The sequence below is a fragment of the Chinchilla lanigera genome, unplaced genomic scaffold, assembly GCF_000276665.1.
Source record: "Chinchilla lanigera isolate Chin_1 unplaced genomic scaffold, ChiLan1.0 scaffold00081, whole genome shotgun sequence".
Taxonomy (NCBI): Eukaryota; Metazoa; Chordata; class Mammalia; order Rodentia; family Chinchillidae; genus Chinchilla; species Chinchilla lanigera.
In genome coordinates, this window is record NW_004955482.1 from 6631666 (window position 1) to 6647717 (window position 16052).

Sequence of the window (16052 nt, forward strand, 5' to 3'; positions counted from 1 at the left end):
CGCCCCCGCCGCCCCGGGCCCGGGCAGGAAGGAGCTGAAGATCGTGATCGTGGGGGACGGCGGCTGCGGCAAGACGTCGCTGCTCATGGTGTTCAGCCAGGGCGCCTTTCCCGAGGTGAGGCCGCCGCTGCGCCGGGCGCGCTGGGGTCGCGGGTGGGTGAGGGGCGACCCTCGGGCCGGCCTCGGCTGAGCCCCGGGCGCCCTCGCGGGAATCCCGGGGTCCGGCGGGCCGGGGCTCCGAGCTGGGTGGGCGTGGGTGACCTGCGTGGGGCGCCCGGACGCCTGCTTCTCGCTGCTGGAGCCCGACCCCACCTCTTGCCCCCCAGCACTACGCCCCCTCGGTGTTTGAGAAGTACTCGGCCAGCGTGACGGTGGGCAGCAAGGAGGTGACCCTGAACCTGTACGACACGGCCGGTGAGTGCCCACCGGCAGCCGGGCCGGCGAGGGCCCCCCACGCCGGACTCCCCGGCCCCTCGAGCTAGGAGGCCTGAGGACCCGGGCCGCGTCTGGGAGTGGAGAGGGCTCGCGGGCCAGCTGCGGGCCGTGCTGGGCCCTGGCTTGCACCTCTCTAGCGGGGCTAGAAGGCGTGGGCTGCGCCCCTGCCCCGGGTTCCAGGATGGCGGGTCCTGGGCCGTGCTCTCTGCGGGCCCCCGGGCTGCGGACTGAGTCTCGGGCCAAGGGCTCTGTGGCTGGCAGTTAGTTCTGCGTCTGAGGCGCAGGGCACCTGTGGGTGTGAGTTCTGTGACCCCGGCTTTTGGGGTCACGTGGACTTCGGCTCGGCGATGTGCAGCACCACAGCTGCAGGTAGTCCTGGTTTCGCGGAGAGCAACTAGACAACTGTAAGGATGAACGGAGGAGGCCAGGTGTGGCCGCCGGCACCGGTAATCCTAGCGCTTGGGAGGCTGAGGCAGGATAACTGGGCTAAGTAGCTACATAGTGATATCTTATCTCAGAAAAAGAAAGAGCCAGACGCCTGTGAAACCCAACACTTGGGAGGCTGAGGCAGGTGGATCGCTGAGAGTTTGAGGCCAGTCTGGGCTGTACAGTGAGTTTAAGGCCAGTGGGAAATACCTGGTGAGACCCTGTCTATAAATATAAAAAATAAAAATGAAGTTGAAAGGAGGGAGGGAGGAAACAGACCACCATCTGCTTTGCGTTCACCTGCAGCTCGTCACCAAGGGAGTTAGGCCAGTGCTCGAACCCTCTGGGGGAGCCGCCTTGTAAGGGTGGGAGAAACAGTAGGAAGACCCTGGTTTCCCCTCTGGGGCCACAACTTGGGGACAAAGGTCAGGACCCCCAGGTGGAGCCTCACCCGGCTCTGTGACTCAGTGTTTGGTGACGGGGTGGGGCGTCTCCAGCCGTCTCCTCCCCGACGGCCCAGCTTGTGCTGCCACACCTCCCTCCCTGGCCTTGGATGGGCCTGAGACCCCCTCTGCCCCAGGCTGGGAACGGCTGTCTCACTCCACTCCTGGCCTGAGCAGGCCCCATACATGGGTGCCCTGCCCTGCAGTGGCTGCTGATGATCCCCGCTCTGGGAGGGGACCCGCGGGGCTGCCCCAGAGCACAGCTTGCGGCCGAGGTGAGCGGGTAAAGCCCAGGACTGCCCAGGAAGTCCCCAGGCGTGGCCGGTCCCCAGAAGTAAAGGTCTTTGGGGACACTTTTCTTTTCACATGCTCCCTGTCCCAGAGCCTGGGGTGGGTGGGGACATTGCCCCAAGTGGAAGTGCACAGCTGGTGTGTCCACCCAGGGACCCGGGAGAGCCAGGGACATCTGCCGCGCCCCCTCCCAGCCCTCCGGCTGCTCCCCAGCAGGCTCCCTGTGAGGCCAGTGTCCCCTTCCGGCTGAGAGGTGCTCCAGGGACAGGACAGAGGAGAGGGCCTGCAACCAGTCCCCAGAGCTGCTACTTGTAAAGAAAGTTTGTGCTGGATTCCCCGGAGGGATGCAGGGATTGCCATGGGCGGTCACTGGAGGCAGGGATGAGCCTGTCGCTTGCTTTGATGCCACCCCCCATTGGCTGTGTACCGTTGGGGACAGCTGGGCGTTGCTTTCCTCACCAGGGATAAATGGTCATGAGAATTAAATCAGCTCACCATGCTCCATGCAGGGCTGGCTGTCAGGGGGCCTCGGAGGTATTTTTGTTGTGACTCTGTTTCCTTTTCCTTTGCTTTTGTGGTGCTAGGGATCAGACCCAGGGCCTGGCATCTACTGGGCGAGTGTTGTACCACGGGCTTCACCCAGTCACCCTGTGCTTTATTATTTATTTGTTAACTTACGGCTTTTTGAGAAAGTGCCTGGCTGCGTAGTTCAGGTAGGCCTTGACCCTCCTGCCTCAGCTGCCTGTGCGGCCCTCTTGTGATTGTCTTACACCAGCCTGTCATCAGCCCAGCTGCAGGGGGCATCAGTTTTCCCAGTGGGAATCAGCCGAGGCCTAAAGAGCAGAGCTGGCCAAGGTTTTAGTGAGTGGCTTTGCAGTGGACATGGTGACTGAGGAGGACACCGTGGGGGGCGACTGTGGCTGGGAAAGCCCTAGACCTAGGAAACCCCCGTCAGTGAGCAGCCCGGGTGGAGGGGGGACTGTGTCGTCCGGGGCGAGTCAGACGACATGGCTTGGAAGAGACTGCAGGACACAGTGACTCCTTGGGATGGGATGAGGATGGCCAGGTGACCCTCCAGGAGAAAGGCAGAGACACGGGGATGAACACAAGGGCCAGGCGAGTCCCGCTGGCTAGGGGTGTAGAAAGTTCTAGAACCCGACGGCCCAGGCCCAGTCAGTAGAGTGGAGCCGTGGGACTGCAGTGGCTCAGGACAGCTCTGACAGGCCCTTGTCCCCAAGGCCAGTCTGGCTGCAGGTGGTCGTCACCTTCCTGCGGAAGCTGCTGCAGACACCACCGCGGCTGCCGTGGGCTCAGAGCTCGGAGGTGGGGAGCCGGGCCGAGCACCCATTGCTGCAGCAGCCTCGCCCACCGCCTGACAGATCCTGAGGCCGGAAGCTGTGGTGAGGGCCCGGCTGGGGCGAGGGCTTGCCACCCGCACCCTGAGCTCATCCGGGCTGGGGCACAGGGGTGCGAGAGGTGGGTCCCCTCGCAAGCCCAGGTGACGTAGGGAGCGGGGGCCACAGGAGTCGCTCACACAGGGAGCCCGACACGATGGGCGCGGGGAGGCCTGGGGTGGCGGCGTGGCCTCCGAGGCTCAGGGCCGAGGGTCCCGGGCCATCCTGCTCAGGAGGAAGCGCAGGTGGGTGGGCCCCAGCTGGTGAGCGGCTTCCTCTTCTGCTGCTTCCCCTTCCCACCCACCGCGCCGCACCCCTCCCGACCTGCGCCCCAGCCTGGGCTGGGAACCACTGTGGCCCCGTGACACCCGCCCGCTTCAGCTCAGCTCTGGGCCTTGGCGACCTCCGCCCCAAGAGGGGCTGCTGACACAGAGCCCACGCCACAAAGGAAATAGCCAGGTGGGGTGAGCCCCGCTTCCGCCCGCCCATGGCCCCACCAACCACAGGATGAGCAGCTGGGGAGCCTGGTCCAGACACCTCCCCGCCCCCAGACGCGTGCTTCCTCTGCGCGGATCGCCCGCTTGTATTGACTGATTGGTTAGGTCTTTCTGAGACAGGGTCTGTAAACCCAGGCTGGCCTCAAACTTGAAAGGAACCTCCTGCTTCGGCCTCCTGAGCAGGGAGGGGATCACAGGCGTGCATCGCCATGCCCAGCTGTGGCCTTCAGGCCTTTTACTAACCAGCTCAGGCGGGATTAAGCAGCCCCTTTCCCAGAAAAACAAACAGAGACCGTGGGAAGAAAGCACCAGGACCCCGAGTTGTGGGTCTCAACGGTGAGGGGTGCTCCTGGCCTGGGCACAGCAAGGAACCCAGGACATCCAAGCCCTCCCGGGAAGGCATGGGGGCGGCAGCACCCACAGGACCGAGGGCAGAGTCAGGTCAGGAAGGCAACCCAGAGAAGGCGCAGGGCTGGGCTGGGTGGACAAGATGAGCACCATTCCCCAGTTCTCTCTGCGGTACACGGCAGGAAGGCATCTCAGCAGCCCTGTGTGCGCCCTTGGGCGTCACTTTACCTCTCGGTGCTTTTGAGCAGGGACGACACACTGCAGGCGAAAGGCCTCATGGCCTTGGGGGGAATGCTGTGGGGTTCCCCATCTTTATTTGCTGGGTGGTGGCTGCCGGTTTTTCAGGGGCTGGGGATGGAATCCAGTCTCACATGCGATGGCAAGCACTCTACCACTGAGCTACAGCCCCAGCCCCACGTTCTGTTTCATTTTGAGCTAGAATGTCACTGCTTTACCCAGGCCGGCCTTGAACTTGTCTCTTCCTGCCTCAGCCTCCCAGAGTGTTGGATTATAAGCGCCTGGCTAACCATCAGGCCTCATCTGCTTTTCACGTCCATTCCGGATGATGAGACTGGGGGTTAGGGGTTAATGCCTATGGGGGAGGCTCCTCGGGAGAGCCTGAACCATTTTTTTCCTTTTTTGTTTTTACAATACATGGCATTAACCTAGGGCCTTCACCCTTAGCTACATCCCCCGCCCATGTTTTCATTTTGAGAGAGGGTCTCGCTAAGTCACTAAATTGCCCAGGCTGGGCTTGAAGTTGCAACCCTCCTGCCTCAGCCTCCACCACACCTGGCTGAGCCGGTGCTTTGGGAGCAGCTTGGCTGGCAATGGTCTTGCCCTGCGAACCAGCTGGTGCCGTCACAGGTGCCCAACTGACCTTGACTGAGGCCCCTCAGCCACTTGGGCTCCTCCCAGGAAGGTTCCTGCCTGGCACGTGCGCACGCGCACACACACACACCACCCGCCGCAGGCTGCTGCCGGATCGAGGCGAGGAAGTCAGGTGCGAGCGAGTGAGCACCAAAGGGCCAGGCTGGAGCGGAGCCCACACACTTAGCTCGCCCACACGTGTCTGTTCCTCTGCTCCCCACGTTCTGAGCTCTCCTGTGTTCCAAGGAGGCAACAGTGAGCTGCACAGAGGTGGCCCTGCCCTCGGGAAGAGGAACAAAGACCAAAAAGGGACGAGAAGTGGCAGTGTGTGCCTGGGAGCACAATAAAGCCAGGCTCACAGGACAGGCTGCTAAGGAGCTGTTTGTGGGCGTCAGGAAAGGACTCCTGGCGGCGGTGACCTTCCTGCAGAGGCCTGCAGGAACTGAGGGAGCAGACCAGGCTGCTCCCTGTCCAAAGGGCCTGCTGGGAGAGGAACAGCAACCCAGCCTGGAATTCTACACTCTGGGAGGCTGAGGCAGGAAACCGTGTCTCAAAATAAAAACAAGGCTGGGAACGCAGCTCAGTGTGAAGGCCCTGCGTTCAGTCCCCAGTACTACCCCCTCCCCCAAAAAAGCTGGGCCTGGTGGTACACACCGTAACCTTAGCACGTGGGAGGCTGAGGCAGGAGGATCGCCCATCAGTTCAAGGCCAGCTTGCACTACAGAGTGAGACCCTGTCTCAGAAAAAGAGAGGAACCCCAAGAGTGGCCCAAGCGGGGGACGAGCCAGGTGCGATGGCTCCCAGCGCTCCCCAGTCAGACTCTTCCTGGGCCACCTCCACCACGACTGCCCAAGGACACGCCATGGTCCCCTCCTGCAGGCTTCTAAGGGGCAGCGAGAAGCATGTTTGCCAGACACATGGAGCCCAGTGTTAGGTCACACGGGCCGGCTTTGGTCAGCACAGGAAGACCCCACCGGCTTCCCACGCGGGGTGCAGGGGCTGGGGCCCAGGGTGTGCTCACCTCTGCCCCCCACCGCCCTGCAAGTCGCCCTGGGAATGCTGTGGGCTGTGAGCAGGTCACGTCACTTGTGTGACACTCTGTCTCTTTCTCTTTTCTTCACACTGAGCTATATTCCCAGCCCCTTTTTTAAATTTTTGAGTCAGGGTCTCACTAAGTTGCCCAGGCTGGGCCAGAACTTGTGATTCCTCCTGCCTCAGCCTTCCAGAGGATTACTGGAATGTGCACCACCACACCAGCCTGAAATGCAGTAGTTCTCTACGAATAGGATGGGAGTTCCTCAGGATCCATGGCTGTTTGGGTCCAGATCCCCACAGGTGACAAAATCTATGCATGCTCAAGCTGCTGCTTTTTTTTTTTTTTTTTTAAAGACAAGGTATTGCTATGTAACCTTGGCTGGCCTTGAACTCAGGGCATTCCTCCTGCCTCAGCCTCCCAAGTGCTGGGATTATAGGCATATGCCACCATGCCAGGCTTCCTGCACATTTTCTAGCCAAGGTTATTTCTGTGGATACTCGATCCAAAGCTATGGGGGACTGATGATATTCATAATCCCCGTATCAACTTGAGCTGTAATGTAGGGATTTCTTAATTATTTATAGTCAAATGCATAAGGGGTGTCATTATAAGGGTAGAGCAAAGGCATTATCTGTACTTCTCTGAAAAAGGAGTTATATAGTCTGAATTTTTCCTCCAGTACTGGGAATTGGACCCAGGGAGCACTGAATTACATCCACAACTCTTTCAAAAACTCTTATTTTTATTTATTTATTTTTTGGCCACACATGCTGGCATATACCTGTAATCCTGGCACTCAGGAGGAGGCTGAGGCAGGAGGGTTGCTGTGAGTTGGAGGCCATCCTGGGCTACATAGTGAGACGCTGTCTCAAAAAACCAAAGGGAAAACATTTTTGAGACAAAGTCTTGCTAAATAGCCCAGGCTGGCCTTGAACCTGCAGTCCTCCTGTCTCATCCTTCTGAAAGGCTGAGCTGACAGGTGTGCGCCCCCAAACTTGGCTGAGTGTGAATATATGAAAATAAACTGCGATGAAGGAAATAGTGGGGGTGCGGGGATAAGCATTCCAGGAGTGGGCGCAGCGGGCACCGCTGCTTTGAGGCGCCTGGAGGAGGCCTTGGCTGACGGCGGGGAGCAAGGAGGCGGAGTCAGGGCGGCGCCAGGGCCAGCAGGGAGCGGGGAGGCAGGCAGCTCCGGGAGGGGCAGGTCCTGCCTTGCTGTGTGCTCTGTCCAGCAGCGGTGGAGGATGGATTCGCGGAGGTGCTGCAGGGGACGGGGAGAGCGGACAGGCGGCCCGGGGCTGGGGCGGGGCAGCCGCTGTGCACCCCACAGTAGCCACCGCCGCGCAGCACAGCCGTGGCACCCGGTGTCGCCCTTTCATTGTCATTAGGTGAAAATAGCCACGCGGCTGGAAAGAGGGGCAGGCTGGGGACATGTGCGAACGGACCCTGGGCCGGCTCCCCGTGCGCACCAGGAGAAGTCAGAGGGCAGCCCTCCTCCCACTGCGGGGGCTCTGGCTGAAGGACAGCTGTCCTCCCCCGGAGCAGCTTTTATTAAGAGGACCGTTTTCCCTGAGGGACCCTGGCCCCCCGCAGGCGTCCTGGGACCTGAACTTGTGTCTTTCTTGCCTGTGGAGCCCCAAATCACCCTACCCCCGAGCTACATCCCCGACGCTTTTTTGATTTTGAGAGGGAGCCTCTCAATCAGTTGTCCAGGCAGGACTGGAACCTGAGATCCTCCCGCCTCAGCCTCCCCATTGCTGGGATGACAGGTGTGTGTCGCTGTACCTGCCTTAGTCACGGTGACCCAAAGCACTGTGCTGTGGCAGAGCTGCCCAGGGCTCGGTCCCTGAGGCCAGGACAGGTGGCCTGTCAGGTGCTGGGCCGGCCCGGGAGCCAGGAGAGGCTGCGTGGAGAGGCCTCTTGTCCTGAGAGGACTTGCAGAAACCGGTGCCACCGGGCACCGCTGCAGCCAAGCCGGGGGGGGGGGGGGCATGCCACACCTACAGGTCATGTCTCCCAGGCCTCCTAACTCCTCTTCCTTGACAGAAGCCGCTTTGCATAACGCTTTGCAGACCCTGAGGCCTGCAAAGGGGAGCGGATGAGCTGCTGCTTACTTATCCACAGGGCCTGTGCCCCTGGACCACGGTGTGTGAGCCTTCTCCAGCCAAGGCGGGGGGGGGGGGGGCATGCCCTGCTGGCTCTCAGTTCCCGCTGCGGCAGTTCCCCAAAACTCCCGAGGCGCTTCGACTGAACAGTGCAGCACCCTCGCCTGCTCCTAGACTAGGGAAAACTTAATTTCGCTGTTGATGACAGGGAGACATGGGCACACACCTGTGCCCCTGATCTCAGCCTCAGGAAACCACGCAGCGGCTCAGAGGACGCTCAGAGCATGCGCAGTGGCCCCGCGGGGTCCAGACACCCAAGTTCAGGTGTAGATAGGCAGGCAGGGCCATGGGTAAACCATCAGCCTCCTGGAGTCTTTTGCACTCTTGGTTGCAGTTTTTTTGTCTAAGTTTGAAATTGTCAATATAAAAAGTTAATCTAAAAATCTATTTAAAATGCAAGAGAACCAAACTGGGGAGGTGGCGCATGCCTTGTAGACCCAGCACCCAGGAAGCTGAGGCAGGAGTATTGCTATGGGTTTATGACCAGCCTGGGTTACATAGTAACACCTTGTCTCAAAAAAGAAAGAGGACCTGCTGGACAGGGTGGCTAATCCCTGCCTTCCAGAGGCTGAGGCAGGAAGATCCCTTCGAGTTCAAGGCCAGCCTGGGCCAGTTAGGGCCTGTCACACACAAAAGGATGGAGCACTGGTGTTTGTTTTTTGTTGTTGTTTTCCGGTACCAGGAATTGAACTCATGACCTTACGCTTGCCAGGCAGGCGCTGTGCCGCTGAGCTAAATCCCCAGCCCCAGGATGGAGCACTGTTGAAGTTGGGTCTTGGGTTCCGATTCAGCCAGGACTTCCCTGGGGAAGCCTGAGGTGCAGCCAGGTCCCACCACTGCTATCCAGGCTGAGGGGGGGCTGCCTGCTGTTATTTCTAGCACCTCCTCCTTCCTAATCTAGCATGGGCTGTGCAGCCCCCCAGATCTGAATCCCAGGGACAGAGGCTCCAGAATCGGAGCATTTGCCCTGAGCATCAGGCAGGGACAGGGCGCTCATGGGCAGAATTGCTGGCAGTTCAGCTGGTGTGGAAGTGCACCCCTGTAATGCCAGCACTCTGGGAGGCTGAGGCAGGAGGATCACAAGTTCCCACCCAGCCTGGACAACTTTGTGACTTAACCCATCTCAAAAATAAAAATGGATTGGGTGTGTAGCTCAGTGCAAAGACCAGGGTGCAACCCCCAGTACCACAAGAAAAAAACCTGCTGGCAGCTTTCCGTCACCTAGCTGTGATCAGCCCCGCTCGGAGCATGTGGGCGGCCCCACCCCAGGAGCCCAGCAGGGACTCAGGTCACACGAGCTGTCTCTCTGGCACAGGACAGGAGGACTACGACCGGCTTCGACCCCTGTCCTACCAGAACACCCACCTTGTGCTCATATGCTATGACGTCATGAACCCCACCAGCTACGAGAACGTCCTCATCAAGGTGAGGCCCAGCCTGCCTGGGGCCGGGGGTAGGTGGGGAGCCCAGCACAGCACAGCCCTGGCCGATTCTCCCTTCTTTCCCAGTGGTTCCCGGAGGTCACACATTTCTGCCGGGGGACCCCCATGGTGCTCATTGGCTGCAAGACGGACCTGCGCAAGGACAAGGAGCAGCTGCGGAAGCTGCGGGCAGCCCAGCTGGAGCCCATCACCTACAATCAGGTGGGCGGCCCCCAGCACGGGGGTGGGGTGCGGTGGGGGTGTCCCGGGTCCCACACAGGGCCACAGCCAGAGAACCTCCCAGACCTTTCTGGTCTCTGCACCAGGGCTGCCTTAGTGGCTTTCCCAGGAGTGACACAAACAGGATTCTTGTTTGAAACAGGGTCTCACTATGTGGTTCACTGGCATTGAACTCACTGAGCTCCTCCTGCCTCAGCCTCCTGAGTGCTGAGATTACACGCATGTGCTACCATGCCGGCCAAGTAAGCAGGAACCTAAGAATAGTAAAATACTGACAGCTGAAGGGTCTGAGCACTGACTACAGTACGTACTTCATCTCATCCTCATGCCTCTGAGGGAACTGTTAACATCCCCAGTTTACAGGGGAGAAACTGAGGCCCAGAAAGGTTGCTTAAGCAGCTTGCCCAGAGGCACACAGCTCAGCAGAAGTGGAGCCAGAACCTGGCCCCACTCACTCAGCCTCCTTCCAGTCCTATCTAACTGGAAGAACGTGGGGCGGGCGCTAGTTTGAAAACAGGCAACTGGATATGGTGGTGCACCCCATAACTGCAGCACTTTGGGAGACTGAGGCAGGAGGATGCAAGTTTGAGCTCAGCCTGGGCAACTTAGCGATTTGACATGATCCTGTCTCAAAAAATAAAAGGGGCTGGAGGTATAGTTCAGTGTGAAGACCCTGGGTTCAATCCCCACCACTGCAAAAAAAAAAAAAAGGAAGAAAGAAAGTAGGTGCCCCTGCCCCACACCCTGGAGAGTTGAAGGCAGGTCCACAGCCTGCAACCTTGGGGGTGGGGCATGAGTATACAGTAGAGAGAACACAAAGGCAGATTAACAAGGAAACTTTCATTAAAGGGAATAAGCATAAATATGATTTTAAAAATATTTAGCCAAGCCTGGAGGCACGACTGTAGCCCCAACGCTGAGGAGGCTGAGGCAGGAGGATCACTGTGAACTGGAGGCCCGCCTGAACTACACAGCGGGACTCTGCCTCAAAAAATACATTTTTTAAAGATTTTTGAAAACTAGTAGCGACTCGGGCCCACCGGCGCACTCAGAGAGGGGCGCAGAGATTCTGTGTCTCGCACCTTCTGGCTCTTCTGCCTGAGGGTGAGGTAGGGGGCGCAGGGGCTCCCCCAGCAGGACGGGGCTCTGCACTGCGCGGCAGGAGACCAGCAGGGCCGCAGCCCCCTCACCGCTTGCTCCCCGCAGGGCCTGAGCGCCTGCCAGCAGATCCGCGCTGCGCTCTACCTCGAGTGCTCGGCCAAGTTCCGGGAGAACGTGGAGGACGTGTTCCGGGAGGCCGCCAAGGTGGCGCTCAGTGCACTGAAGAAAGCGCAGCGGAAGAAACACCGCCGGCTTTGCGTGCTGCTGTGAGCCGGCCACCAAGGTCCTGGGCGGGGCTCACTGCGAGAGGACGCCAGGGCCTCGCCTGAGGGCCCACGCTGGTGGCCAGTGAGGTCCCTGTATGGAGCCAGCCCTTGTTCCCGAGCGCCCCCCTCCCAGGGTCCCCTGTGCACACCCAGCTCGTGGGTACAACTTGGAATACGCCAGGGACCTGGGCAGTCGTGACTTGGCGCCACCCTGCACAAGCGCCCAGCCCTGCTGCCCGAGCCGCCGCCCTGGGCTCCCGAGATAGGCAGGCTGCATCCTCCTGCCTCTTCCTCCCCCCGCCCCCCGGGAACTCGGGCCACCATGGGGCCAGAGCCTATCGGGACGCAACAGGCGGCAGCCCCGGATGTGGGGCGGGCACCAGCCGCCCTCTTCCTCTCCATTCCGCGTAGAGGACCTGGGCCTCGGCAGGGCCACCGTCTGTTCAGAGCTGGGCACAAGTACCCAGGGGGAGAAGGACAATCTCGAAATGCCGAGTGCCTGCCCTGGGCCGCCCCTCTGACCCTGCTCCAGGTCTCCCTGCCCCGGGGACAGGGTGGAAAGTCTGCTCTCTGCATAGAGCGCATCCCATCCAAGCCAGGAGCGGGCCGTCTAGCAGGTCTGAGCACAGAACCACAGCACCGCCTGGCACACACGGACAGCGTCTCTGGACAAGACCCCCGACGTCCTGAGAGCCACATCCCTGAGCCCCACAGTTCTAGGGTTGGGGCCTGGGCTGCTCTGATGCCCTCAGCTGAGAGCTGCTTGTTCTGGAGCAAGTAGGACCTGGTGCTGCTGCAGGAGCCATGGCCTTGGCCAGCGACCTCCTGCCTCAGCCTCCCTCTGCTGGCTAGATCAAGTCAGGCTGCTAGGAAGGGGACTGTGGAAGCCCCACCCCCGGGGGAGGGAGCCAGACGTCCTGTTTCATAGAACCCAAGGCCTGGGGCAGAGGCCAGCATACTACGTACAGCCCGTGGGCCGCACCTGGCCACTACCTAGTTTTGTAAATAAAGTTTTATTGGCACATGGCCACACCTACTCGCATACACTGTTGACTCGCTTCACAGCGGCACACTAGTAGCCATAGAGACTTTGTAGTCCACAGAGAAGCCTAAAATATTTACCATTTGGCTTTGACAGAAAAGATTCGATGACCCCAAACCTGGGGCAGACCCAGGGGCCTGCAAACAGCCAGGGGGAGGGGTACGCAGGCGGGGAGGGCATGGTGGCTAGCCTTGCAGGAGCTGCCACATCTGCCCCTTTCCTCCCCCTTCAGTGCAGGGAACCGAGCCAGGGCTATGGCGGAGCAACACCCCAGCCCATTTTCTTTTCTACTGAGGCAGAGCCTCACCAACTCACTTAAGTTGCTCAGGCTGGGCTCAAACTTGCAACTCTCCTGCCTCAGCCTCCCAGAGTGCTGGGGTGACAGGTGTGCACCACCATGGCTGGCCAGGTGATCTTTTTCCATTTTTTCAGAGAAAGTAAAACTGGACTTTTATGTGAAATCACTGGGGAGGCAGGGGGAATCTCTTCAAATATAACTAAAGAATTTGAAACCCTCTTGAAGGTGAAACTAACCAGGATCATGGCAGCCCTGGGGGAAGGCTGGTCAGGGTGGGGAAGCCATTAAAGGCAGCTGAGGCCCATGCGCCGGAAGGGACACCTGCGAGGAGCCCGAGGGCTTCCCCACCCTTCCTGCACCCAGATCTGACGCCAGGTGGCCCCCAGGGGAGGAGCCTGCCCGAGCTGTCCTCCCCACTCAGCCCTGAACCTGGGAAAAGGAGGGGGCGGAGGAGGGGGAGGGCGCTGAGAGGCGGGGCCCTTGCCTGCTCACAGCAAGTCTGCGGCCCAGGCTGGAGAACTGAGCTCGAGCCCAGCCAGAGCAACTTACCCAGAGGCTGTCTCAAAATAAGTACAATGGCCTGGAGAGGTAGCTCAGTACGAAAGCGCCAGGTTCGATCCCCAATAACCCAAGATTAAAACTCGGATAAAGGTGAGCTGAAGGCTGAGTGCCCGCAGACCCCAAAGAGTCCTGCGGGACTTTCAGTGTCCTTCAAACCTGCAGCCGCTCAACGCACAGCCTGGGGCGCCCCCTGCTGGCGGCCTTCCTTAAAGCCTCCCATCGCAGGCCACCTCTCCAAGGGGCCCAGCTGCCCTCTCCCAGGAAGACAGGGACAGGTCCCCGTGGGAGACTCCGCAAGCACGAAGAGCACAAGAGACAGGCTGTGGTTCTCTGAGAACTTAACCCCATCCCCAAGTGGGGGCCGCGCAGGGCTCACAGCAGAGGCAACGTGGCCAGGGGTGCAGAAGGTGTCACCCATCCCGCACCGGGACGCGGTGGGTAGCGGGGAAGCAGAAATCCAACCCCCAGAGGCACATCTGAACCCCACTGTGAGGGGTTCCAGGGACAGCGGGCCAGAGGGGCTCCCTGAGGCTTGGGCCCCGCCCCAGGGGGACGGACCCTGACTCAGCCTCCGCTGACAGCCGCTGCGGGGACTCGGGGAGCTGGTTTAAATATGTCATAAATAGGGCGAATACTGCGAAGACAGGTGCCGTCACATTCCGCGTCGGGCGGGACGCTCTCCAGCACCGTGCTGGCCCCTGAGATGCTGCTGCCTGGCCCTGGGAAGCCCAGGGCCTCTGAGCCCGGCCGGGGCACACGAGTCCGAGGCCCACGGCCTGTCAGTCCCGCTCCTACCCGGAGCTTGAGCGGCCGCTGCGACCCAGGCTACGGCGTCTTCGTTTTGTTTCTGTTCTGCTGGAGTTTGGCGTGCACAACCTTGAGTGTGGTCAGGAAGTTGCCCAGGAAGAGGACGAGGAAGGTGAGCGCCAGCACGAACACCTAGGGGATCCGGCACACCCAAGGCAGGTGGCGCAGGGAGAAGCTCCGGTCAGCGCCCCGGGGCAGCGGCCACCCCGCCCGGACCCCAGGACGCAGAGCAGAGCCGCAGCAGAGGGTGGAGGTGGGGGCCCTGGGGGCCTCCTCGGCTCACGGACCAGGAAAGGTCTTGGGGCCCTGAAACCCCTCCCAGCACCCCAGGGCCCGGCAGCAGAGTGGTGGGCAGCAGGGCCCCGAGGGCAGAATTCTCCCCACACGGCCCAGCCCCCCACGGACACACAGGCAGGCGGCACGTACCTGCCATTCTCCGCATTCCTCGTGGGTGGAGAGCTCGAACAACGTGACGGCGTTGTAGAGCTGCCAGAACTGGGGACAGACGGGACGGGCGCCGTCACCACCTGCTCCCCAGGGACCCGAGGGAGCCAGGGAGACCGAGCCCCCCCAGCTGTCCAGGATGCCACCCCGTAAACAGGACCCAACAGTCACCAAGAGAGCCAGGGGCCTAGGCACAGCTGGTGACGGCAGCGGCCTGAGGACCTCTGCTCCAGCCCAGACAGGGGACACATGCACCAGGGGACTCACGTGGCCACAGAAGAGGAACGGCAGGAGGAAGGTGAGGCCCCGCCACATCCAAGACTGGAACCCTTCTGCGGGGAGAAGCATGAGCGAGGGCTGCATGAGGGGCTCCCTGACATCAGCCTGGCACAATCCGGGCAGGGCCCCCCGAGGGCCTCCAGTGCCCGGCTGGCCACCGGCGCCGTCACACCGCTGGGCACTGAGCCTGAGAACGCCCTCCCACTGGGCTTTCCCCGATTTCTCTTGTGTGTGTGCGCGCATGTGTGTGTGTGTGCATGCGCACGCGAGAGCACTCGTGCACAACTCCTCCCTCCCCACCCCCCTTCCCTCTCTCACGTTCTCATTACGAGAGATTGCAGCCAGGACCTTCGCACTGAGCTGCACCCCAAGCCCCTTTCACCTTTTATTTAGAGACAGGATCTTGCCAAATTGCCCAGACTGGACTCAGACTTGTGGTCCTCCTGCCTCTCAGCACTGAGATTACAGGCACGTGTCACCTCACCCAGCACACATTTCTTTAATTTGCACAGGACTTTGTAATTTCTTATGGACATTCTCATGTACCATTTCAATCACATCTTGCCAGAGTAGACCCCTTTGCAGAGTAACTGGAGGGAAATGACAGGTTCATACAGTAGCGGAGTTTTAATAGAAACAGGTCCTCTTCTAAAGTTTAGACAAGGAGATTACAAGCTTTTTAAAGTGGGTATGGCTGTGGGCAAAAGTTAAGCACATGTCCCAGCATACATGTATATGAATGTCTGTGTATATTGATATGCAGACATGTTACAGATCAACGGTATGCACAACTGACAATGGGTTAACATTATACGCAGCATTAAACAGATGCACCAGGTGTGGTGGCACACATCAGTAATCCCAGCTACCCCAAAGGCTGAGGCAGGAAGATCACAGGGTCCAGGTCAGCCTGGGCAACTCAGTGACTTAGTCTCAAAATTGTTAAAAATGAAAAGGGCTGAGGATATACCTTGGCGGTGGAGCACTTGTGCCGTATATGGGAAGCCCCGGGTTCAAACCCCCGTCCCAACGAAACGAAACGAAACAAAATAAAATAAAAACCACGGACAAAACAGACATGTTATGCGGGAGACAGTGGGACCCCAGCACTCAGCTGGCCTCCCACAGCTACTGACGCAGAACCCACTGTGAACTGTGCAGAGCGACGCCGCAGTGTGGGGCCAGGCAGGCCGGGGCTCCATCCGCCAGCTACTCACCGACCGTGAGGTCCAGGTGGTTCCGTTCGCCCAGAGCCCGCAGCCGGTAGAGGCAGCCCCGCTGGTAGTAATACTGCAGGAACTGCACGCAGCCTGCAGGGGGCACACGCCCGGCTCAGGCTGACGCTGGGACAGCACAGGGGACCCTTGTCCTCCAGGCCGAAGGCGACAGCTGACCAGGGCTGCTGGCCCATGGCCAGTCCCTGGGCCACGAGGTCACCTTCTCCTCCCCACACCCTCCCTAAACAGGAACCCGCCTTATCCCTTATCCAGAACCAAAGCGCACTCAGACGTGCAAGCAGCTAAGACCCAGCCAGACTTGAAGGACACTAGAGCTTCCCAGCCACGCGGCAGGCACTCGATAACCGCACCGCAAACGTGCCGAGCTGCGACAGGACCTGCGCAAACGCTGGGACACGCAGGGGCGGCTCCCCGCGATGGCAGCCTTCCTAGTCGCTAGAAAATGAGGAC

General features: G+C 60.1%; 2 protein-coding genes across 3 annotated transcripts in view; one reads left to right on the plus strand and one right to left on the minus strand.

Moving 5' to 3' along the window:
- Rhof (ras homolog family member F (in filopodia)) overlaps positions 1 to 11969 on the plus strand; it is a gene marked incomplete in the record, with an annotated part of 12308 nt that extends 339 nt beyond the window's left edge. The window contains 5 exon segments of the mRNA XM_005403257.2: positions 1 to 115; positions 327 to 414; positions 9221 to 9330; positions 9414 to 9548; positions 10773 to 11969. Of these exon segments, the coding sequence (XP_005403314.2) occupies positions 1 to 115; positions 327 to 414; positions 9221 to 9330; positions 9414 to 9548; positions 10773 to 10937 (613 nt within the window).
- Tmem120b (transmembrane protein 120B) overlaps positions 11931 to 16052 on the minus strand; it is a 48333-nt gene continuing 44211 nt past the window's right edge. For both annotated transcript variants that reach the window (XM_005403108.2, XM_013503583.1), the window contains 4 exons: positions 15582 to 15674; positions 14353 to 14417; positions 14068 to 14136; positions 11931 to 13773 (listed from right to left, as the gene is read on the minus strand). In XM_005403108.2, the coding sequence (XP_005403165.1) occupies positions 13660 to 13773; positions 14068 to 14136; positions 14353 to 14417; positions 15582 to 15674 (341 nt within the window). In that variant the 3' untranslated portion in view covers positions 11931 to 13659. The remainder of the gene's footprint in view (positions 13774 to 14067; positions 14137 to 14352; positions 14418 to 15581; positions 15675 to 16052) is intronic.